Source organism: Rhea americana, unplaced genomic scaffold (genome assembly GCF_003343005.1).
Source record: "Rhea americana isolate MKP2758 unplaced genomic scaffold, rheAme1 scaffold_31, whole genome shotgun sequence".
In the NCBI taxonomy this organism is placed as follows: domain Eukaryota; kingdom Metazoa; phylum Chordata; class Aves; order Rheiformes; family Rheidae; genus Rhea; species Rhea americana.
In genome coordinates, this window is record NW_028186435.1 from 5,422,659 (window position 1) to 5,430,934 (window position 8,276).

Sequence of the window (8,276 nt, forward strand, 5' to 3'; positions counted from 1 at the left end):
GCTTTTTTTCAGAGACAGCTGCCATTTTCATGCAGCCTCCCAGCAGGAATTCCAGACAGTTGATAGTTTGTCATAAAGCAAACTGCTCATCAGATGAATGTGTAGAAGACTGATAAATGCCCAGGAAATTCTATTATTAAAAACAAGCAAGCACCTCTCAAGTAGGCCCATGTTAGCTAGTTCACTAAGTTATCATAAAAAATAATTACATTCAAGGACTTTCTATTTTAGCATTTTTGAACTTACTTAATGATTTTACAATTAGATGTCATTATAAACCCTTGATATATTACAATTTAGTGAAATTACAGTCTGATTTTTTTTTAAACAAACATAAAACACTGTGTCATTCTGTCTTTCAGAAGAAAGAACAAGCATGACTAAATGTGATTATCACAAGGACAAATCATTTTACATTTACAGCTAAAATAAAATCTGAAGACATCTAGCTTTTATATAAAAATGACTCAAATTTCTGGAYGTTCTACCAGCAGATTTCTCTAGCTTCAATTAAATGCAAATAAAACAACAAAATAAGTTATAATTTAAAAATCAGATGCCTGACATGTTAAATTTGTATTTGAAAAGCACAAATACATTAAACAGTTCATAATACAATGTAAAATACTTAATCAGCCCTGAAAAATCTACATTCTCCTTTTGGAGATGACAGCACTATGAAAAATTCAAGATAGTAGGAAAGAAATGGCAAGGAGGAAACTAGAATGAATTTGATCACATTGTTAGTTAGCCGGAAAAATCAGTATTCTGACAGGTTCRTGGAAAATCCTAGTATAGGAAAGGTGTTCCATCCTTCTAGGYGAGAGTGACATGGTAAACAGCTGTTCTCAAGTAAGAGGACTATATTCCCTAGAGACAGYTAATGATATTTTCCAGTTTCCAATCTTAAGCAACCACTTTTGCAAGAATTTTTCTTTCTGTGTAAAATCAGCCTATGACTACGCACCCACTGAAAGAATAGGTTCTGAGACAATGTTATTTCTGACGGCAGAAAGGTTTGATTGAACTATTATTCAGGAGAGGCAAACCATAAAGACCAGAAACAAAATATCAGATATTAAACCTAATAAGAACTTGTAGACATTACTGTAAGTTTTCTCCAAGGAATCTGTTTTCATCCTAAGGTCATTTGCTCCCAAACAAATGGGACCAAACTTCTCAGACAGCTAAGTCTTCAGGAAAAAAAATACCATAATCAATTAGTAAGGGACATAATTTTGAAAACACCTTGCATCTTTACATTAACACACAGCCCTAAATGCAGAACTTTACTCCGCCTTCACTATGACATGGCAACCAACCGCTTTCTGAATTACAAACATGCAAGACACAAAACATCTTCAGCTGAAATTTCTTCCCCATTTGTAGAGCTTAGAGTGCCCTTGCACCACTAATTAAGTACATATCAAATTGTCTTTGTTGCAGTCACTAGTAACAAAATAACAAAACAACTCTTAAAAACTTAGAGTAACAACTTTTAAAGACAAACTAGGTAGATGTATTAACCATACTTAATCATATTAGCACAGTATCTTACCATGACTTGCTTCTTTATCTGCAGGAGTTCAAGTTTTATTTTCTAGGAGGACGGAAAAAGTGTACAATTTGATATTGTACATAAAAAGTACATGGTCTAAAAATACTACTATTTACTATTAGTTAATAACTTGTTCCAGTATTTGGCTACCATTACATTAAAAAAAGGTTTTCTTATGTTTAAATGGAATTTCTTGTATTTCAATTTGCACCCATTGTCTCTGATCCTTTCACTAGGCACCACTGAAAAGAATCCGGCTGCATCTTCTTTAATTCCCCCCCCGTCAGGCATCTATCTATATAGGTAAGATTCCCCCGAACCTTCTCTTCCCCAAGCTAAATTATCCCAGCTCTCTCAGCCTCTCCTCATTTCACAGATGCTCCAAGCTCTTAATCATCTTCACTGAACCCACTCTACTAGATCTCTGTTTCTCCTGTACTAAGGAACAAGCAGTGGACYCAGCACTCCCAGTGTGTCTCACTAGGGCTGAGCAGAGCGGAAGGATCACCCCCCTTTACCTGCTGGCAATGCTCTGCCYTAATGCAGTCCTGGAGGCTGTTGATCACTTTTGCTACAAGGGCCCGTTGCTGCCTCCTGGCCAACTCAGTGTCCACCAGGACCCCCAGGGCCTTCTCTGCCAAGCTGCTCTCCAGCTGGTCGGCCCCAGCCTGTCCCGGTGCAGGAGGCTGTTCCTCCCTGGGGCAGGGCTTGGCCCTTCCTCGTGCTGGACTTCCTGAGGTTGCTCTCTGCCCCTTTCTCCAGCCTGTCGGGCTCCCTGTGAGTGGCAGCACAGCCCTCTGGTGTGTCAGCCGCTCCTGCCAGTTTTGCATCACCTGCCAACTTGCTGTGGCTGGATTCTTCCCCACTGTCTGTGTTATATTAATGAACAGGTTAAACACTGCTGAACCCCGTATCCACCCCTGGGGTCCGAGATACTTTTTCACATCTTAGAAAAAAAAAAAAAAAACAAACAAACAAGTGCCAGAATAGCACTTTCCAAAATAATGATTTTTACCTCATTTTCTGAACGCAGTGCTGAAAATTCACTTTTTTCCAGAATAATCATATCCTTTTTCACCCCACCAATATGGGACATTATCTGTTGAAGAGCAATCTCCTTTAAAAGAAGGACAAAAATCTTGGGTCATATTGTAACTACAACGCTTTTTCTCATTTGTGTATACAAATACTATAGGCTATTTTGGTACCCTGACATTTTTATTCAATCTAAAAATTGTTGGGTTATCTTAGTTTCAGAAGACAAGATAAATTAAGACAAAGTGACAAAATAAGCAAGTTAGGCTCAAAGTTAGTAATGTTTGACAAAATTAGCAGTACTATCACTGAGCAGAATGGCTCAATTAATAGCCTAGGAAACAGTTCCTTTCAAGTATTCAAATTCTTAAGCTAACAAAGGCATTAGGGACAGATGAGATGTCCCTGTGCTAAATGAGGAAAGCTGGCTTTCAGGCCAAGATTCCCCAGTGCAAATGCACTCTTTTGTAACTACCCCCTTTCTCACCTCGCCTTGCAAGGTGGCTCACTGCTTCTGTACTTAGCTAAGGAGCATCATGCRCTACACTCACGCTTTTAATAGCTCTTCTCAGTCTGTTACAGTAAGCTGGTTGAAGACAAACAAGCATCGTCTGCAACTTTCAACGATGGAAAAGTCTGTAGACATTCTTCTGGATTGTATACCATTCACATACAAACAGTTACTTCCTTCCCTTAACATCTCCCTCTAACAAATAGCATCTTGCCAAAGATTCTTGACAAATAACACTACAATTCTGACATGGCTCTCTAACTTCACTTTTGTCAGGAAATGCTATTCTAACTTACAAACGTTATAATTTTTTGAGACTTTTGGAGATGCCTCACCAGGCTATCTGACCACAACACTGAAAAAAAAAGGGGGGGAGGAGGTAARCATAGTGGACATATTATGAAAAGTCTACAGAAAAAGTAGTCATGGACATTTCTCCTGTTCCCTGATGTTTCCAGCCTACTTTTGATCTTTTCCATCTTCATGGACCTCAGTAAGGCAGAGAACAGTCCCTTCTATATTCTTTCTCTTCCTCAACTCTACCAAYGCACATACATATTTTTCTAAGGCTTTATCTAACAAGTGTCTACATTGGTTAGCGTATCTAACTTTATCTTTTACATCCTCAACTAAGGCCTAACAGTGAAACCTACATCCACAAAGAGTGATGTGAAATTTAGATAATTTAAAACGAACAAAAAACCCACCCACCACACAACCTCCTCCATTCTTCACCATCTTCTTGCATAAGCCCTTATGCATTCAAAGGCTGTGAGGAACTATGGGTTTACCACGTTGCTTGGAATGCATACATACCTCCTGACCTGCTTTTATTTTGCCAAAGCTGCATGGCTTAGTATGCCATACAAACCCACAATCATTTGAATCTTAACAGCAGAAAGTCATGTGAGGCCCTGATCTGGCARAGCATCTCAGAATGTCTAACACCAGCAGCAACACTTAATTCAGCAATTAACACAGGGAAATATGACTACTTTAATTCAAAAAAAGCTGGGCAGAGAAAGAAGCAGAGATGCAATGACTGCTTATTGTAAAATACAACCAACCACAGGAGAAACAGTCCCCTTTAAACTGAATTCGTTGGTGGACGTGGAATAAATCTGATACAGAAGGAAGCACTCCTATTTTTGCTTTGCTTGGAGTCCAAGAGCTATTATGAAGCATGGGCTGAAGCCTCCTTAGACGGAAGGTGTAATGAGACGCCCAGCTGCTAAGACTGTTATACAATGAAGGCAGAGGCTGCTGTTTTCTCATATTTTAAGAGTGACCCAGTCACCAAAAAATACGTGAAATGCCTGTGTTCAGAAGGTGACTTGGGACTGTGAATCCCAGACTCTCAGATCATCCCTAGAGGTGGAACTTCAGCTATGCTTCTACTTGACAGTCAGCACTGTCTATTTGACAAGCTTTGGTATCAGGGAATTCACRCATACTAGATATTGCGAACTCCATTCCAAGATGCTCAAGTTCCACATGAAGTGAATTGTCCCTTACTATGAACTTTAGTGTCATTTCTGAAGCCAGCTGCCTAAAAACTCAGCACAGTAACATTCAACACTGTCATGTCCAATTCCTTATTTAGATCTACCTTTGTATGATCTGACAAAGGTCTACCAAAAATCATAGCCAATATTAGAACAAGAGGCCTTGCTTCAGACACTTTTTCATTAAAATAATCATTTTTTCACAAACCAAAGCTAACAATTTAGTTCAGTTCTGTGTAATTTCCTGGTAGCCAGGAGGGATCTGTTTATGCCAGCATTATCAGTCTATTTCCAGCCAACTTTTCTTCACTTCCTCCCACCAAGATCCACGTGCTAGATAGGTGTAGAGTGTAACATGAACAACATATGCCTCAAAGGAAAAAGAGAAAGATTTCAATCTTAGCGTCCAAAATATTTACGTTCCTTTAAGTTACCACTATATATAACTACACCAAGCATGTCTTAAAAGAATCTTGCAAGAAAAACATTCAACTCGATTCTAATGCAATACAAAGTCACAATGACAAAAAGAGATAAATAAAAAGACCGAATAACAGGATGGTAAATTACAGAGTAATCTTTACTTCCTTATCACCAACCTACACAAGAATATGTACAGGAGCCAGAACGATTCATATTCATGCATTGAGTGCTACCTCATACTTCTGTCTAAAAGTCTTGTTACCAATTCTATTTAAGTTTCAAAAAAACTGAAGATAAAAACTACCTGCGGTCTGTGTACCAACTCACAATAGCTGTATTTCAAGATCCATCACAACATTTCCTTATGTATTTGATAAATTAAAGACAAAACTAATGAGCCAGGAGATAGACAGTGATGTTTGTTCTTCACCTTCAAATTTTTGAAATACAGCATCTGATGGTAGTAAAATAAAATACTAAGGTACGTTTCATTAGTAGGCATACCAGGTTCTGATTTGTTTTAAATCCACCACCTTCTCGAGCTAACCTGTTGTACTTTGGTGACCATGTCTTTGTAAATCAYATCCAGGTTGGTGTTCGTAATTTTCACTAAGGCAGAAACGATGACCTCCGACTGCCGAGTAGTGAACCCTAAGCAAAACAAAATGCAGCAATATTCAGAAAAACCTAAGTCTGGACAGTTCACAGAGATGCCTCTTGCTAATACTCATCACTAGTGTAAAAAACCCATCTTTTATGAAAGACAATAAAACATACTGCCCTCTACACAGCACTAATAAAAAAAACAAAACCAAAAAACTCACACCAGCTGGTACATCCAAGTACCTCCATCCAAAATTTTGTCTGTGATACAGTATAGCTGCTTCTACATAAAGCAGTATCACAGAACCAGCAAGACAACATGCTGGAAATTATTTTTCTATAAGTATTACAGAATGTTGTCTTTCACATGTAGTTAGTTCTATCAGCAGGAAACCTACCTTCAGTATACTACATATAATATCACAGAAAATACACAAACCCCAACTATTCAAAACAGAGCTAACTGCTCTGGTTTTAGACCTGCCAGCCTCTGAGTCCTGATAAAATCTTTACAGTCCTTTTAAACTGAACACATTATGAACAAATCTAAGAATGTTATCATGTAAATAACCACAGCATTCAAGTGGCCATGGGTTAAACATAGTCCCCAGAAACATTATCACCTTCTGTTTTTGAAAAATGTAGGAGAAAGGATTTAAAAAAAGTCATGAACATTTTAATTGTTATGAAGACTGCTGCAAAAAGCATGACTGCTTCAAATCTGAGAGTAACTTTTAACAGCTGAGCTGATTTAACAGCTTGCTACCACTAAGAAAAAGAGATGCTGCTCCTCTCTGTCTTCTCACCCCTCCTTCTGCTGCTTTCTATGTGCTCTGGTGCTCATGCAATTGCTCTGTGAGATCCTTAAACTAACTTCTCACAACACTAGTCAGGCAAAAAGATTTGGATGGCTTCCTAAGAACTAGGTTGGCACAAGGAAAAAGATAAAATCACATGACTCGGGAAAAGGATTGGGACCTCTCCTTTTCAAGGACAGTGAGCTGTCAGAAACCACCTCTGCTGTATATACCCTTCACTGTGAGTCTGACCTCAATAACATTAGCATAATTCCAAAATAATTTGTTCCCTTATTTATGTTTTGGCATAAGAAATGCTGTATTTTATACAATATTCTACCTTCTATCCCCAAAGCTGTATTTTTATATAATAATCATCTATATTCAATCTTGTTATAAYACATTATCACATTTTCAAGGTGCTATCTACTAAGTATGTAGTAATGCAATTAATACACTAATAATCAAAGTGTTGCCTTGAAATCTTTCTTTACTCTCAAATTCTAGAATTGAATTTTTCTTTAGTATTTTTAATTAGCAATAGGATAATAAATGATTCTAATCAAAGTTATATAAGTTCACAGTATCCTTTTGAAAGGAGAGGAAAAAAAACTTGCATGTTCTTACCTAGTATTTATAGAAACCATTTCATAAAACTGAAGTTATAACATTAGGTATCAAGGGATAGTTAATCAAACTTCATAAACTAAACTAATGAAGTGATATCAAAAGTAGTTATATTTCTAGCAAATTACCATTTTCTTCCAAAAGGCACACGAGTGCGTGAGTGTCAAAAAAAAGCTTCCTATTTCCTAATAAGGAAAATGTCCCCTTGCTTTGTAGAGATGATGATGCAGAGATGCTCACATCTGTAAAGATAAACAAAATATAGATCTATTTTTATGAAAGAAAATAAAATCAATGTAACTGTTTCCTTACTACCTCAAATAACTAAGAAATTAATTTAATTTCTCACTAAGTATTACAATGTGCATTCAGATTATCACAACAGCTTTCTTGACACCGTGAAGGTTTCGGACTGCCAGGTGCAACGGACAAGAGCTTGAAAATAGAATATAATGCTAGTGCTGCAGTTAAAATATTTTCCAATAGTATCACATCCTGGAAGAATCTCACCACATGGCAGGGTCTTAAAATTATTCCTTTAATGGATTAGCATAATCAGTGGTGGGTAAAGACTAAACCCACAGCCTTTTCCCATTCTTGGCTGGTTGTTCCTTAGACAGAAAGTAGCCTTTTGCAATTTGGTGTTTGTTATTTTACAGAAAATACATTTAACATTTGCATGCAATAATAAGACAGCAYAGTTGCAACTTGGGCATTTTGCAAAGCTATTTTTGGTTTGGATGGGCATGGAAAGATGAACTGTTTATTAAAAGAATTACTAACATATTCCTCAAGTATCAGCATTACAGAAACAGCACATTCAGGGAAACTTAGTATCAGCACACAAACTAGTTGTCAGAAAAAAAGATGGAACATGAGAGTTATGAGACAAAACTCAATGCCCTCAAATGTCTTATATTCTGAAGCTCTCAAACACAAAACACAGCTGTGTTTTAGCTGTCCTCCTTTAAGATCACTAAGGCATAACTGATTTAGCACTTGGGGGGGGGGAGGGGAGAAGGAGAGAGAAGGGGAACTGTGCTAAACCCGACCCCTACAGCCAGTGAAAAACCTGCTGAGGGCAGAGGCGCTCCCTCGCCAGCCCCCGGTCGCCGGGACGCGCTCCCCAAGATGCCGGCCACCCCCTACCCTGTTCCCGGTCCCGCCGCGCCGCGACGGCCCTCACCGCGCTCGCCGTGCGGCCCGCGCTGCCCTCG

General features: G+C 38.3%; 1 protein-coding gene across 1 annotated transcript in view; it reads right to left on the reverse strand.

The window, feature by feature from the left end:
* MCUR1 (mitochondrial calcium uniporter regulator 1) overlaps window positions 1–8,276 on the reverse strand; it is a 28,021-nt gene that overhangs the window by 10,554 nt on the left and 9,191 nt on the right. The window contains exons 3-7 of the mRNA XM_085310096.1: window positions 8,209–8,272; window positions 7,188–7,301; window positions 5,580–5,683; window positions 2,574–2,675; window positions 1,559–1,600 (exon numbers count right to left, since the gene is read on the reverse strand). Of these exons, the coding sequence (XP_085166222.1) occupies window positions 1,559–1,600; window positions 2,574–2,675; window positions 5,580–5,683; window positions 7,188–7,301; window positions 8,209–8,272 (426 nt within the window). The remainder of the gene's footprint in view (window positions 1–1,558; window positions 1,601–2,573; window positions 2,676–5,579; window positions 5,684–7,187; window positions 7,302–8,208; window positions 8,273–8,276) is intronic.